Here is a 349-nt window from a genome sequence, read left to right on the forward strand (position 1 = left end):
GGCGAGGACGGCTCTCCAAGTGCTTGCTCGGCGCGGTCACTGCGGTCTTGTGGGGCTTTCATTTTTTTTTTTTTGCCGATAACCTGTGCTGTTGTAAACCGCCCCCCCTCCCGGCCTCCCCGGCTTCAGCCGAGCGTCCCCGGGGAGGCTTTAAACACCGGGAGGGGCCTTTTCGGAGAGATTTTGCAGCACGTCATCAATTCTATCATCTTCAATAACCACTGGAAAGCGGAAAAAAAACACAACCGTGATGAATACGCTGTCGCTGTGCTCCCCTCGCCCAAGGTCACCCCGGGGTGGCGGGCACCCTGGGGTGGGTTTGGGGGGTGGTCCCACAGCCCTGGTGCAG

The 349-nt window shown here is 59.3% G+C and overlaps 1 protein-coding gene across 1 annotated transcript; it reads right to left on the reverse strand.

The window, feature by feature from the left end:
* Positions 1-150: 150 nt before the first annotated feature.
* Positions 151-221, reverse strand: CAMK2N1 (calcium/calmodulin-dependent protein kinase II inhibitor 1; the record flags this gene model as incomplete). Its single annotated transcript, XM_009320293.1, has 1 exon — positions 151-221. A coding segment is annotated over one exon (71 nt), but the record flags the coding sequence as incomplete, so codon positions are not given.
* Between the last annotated feature and the right edge of the window lie 128 nt (positions 222-349).

This window comes from Pygoscelis adeliae, unplaced genomic scaffold (genome assembly GCF_000699105.1).
Source record: "Pygoscelis adeliae isolate BGI_AS28 unplaced genomic scaffold, ASM69910v1 C10065431, whole genome shotgun sequence".
Classification (NCBI taxonomy): Eukaryota; Metazoa; Chordata; class Aves; order Sphenisciformes; family Spheniscidae; genus Pygoscelis; species Pygoscelis adeliae.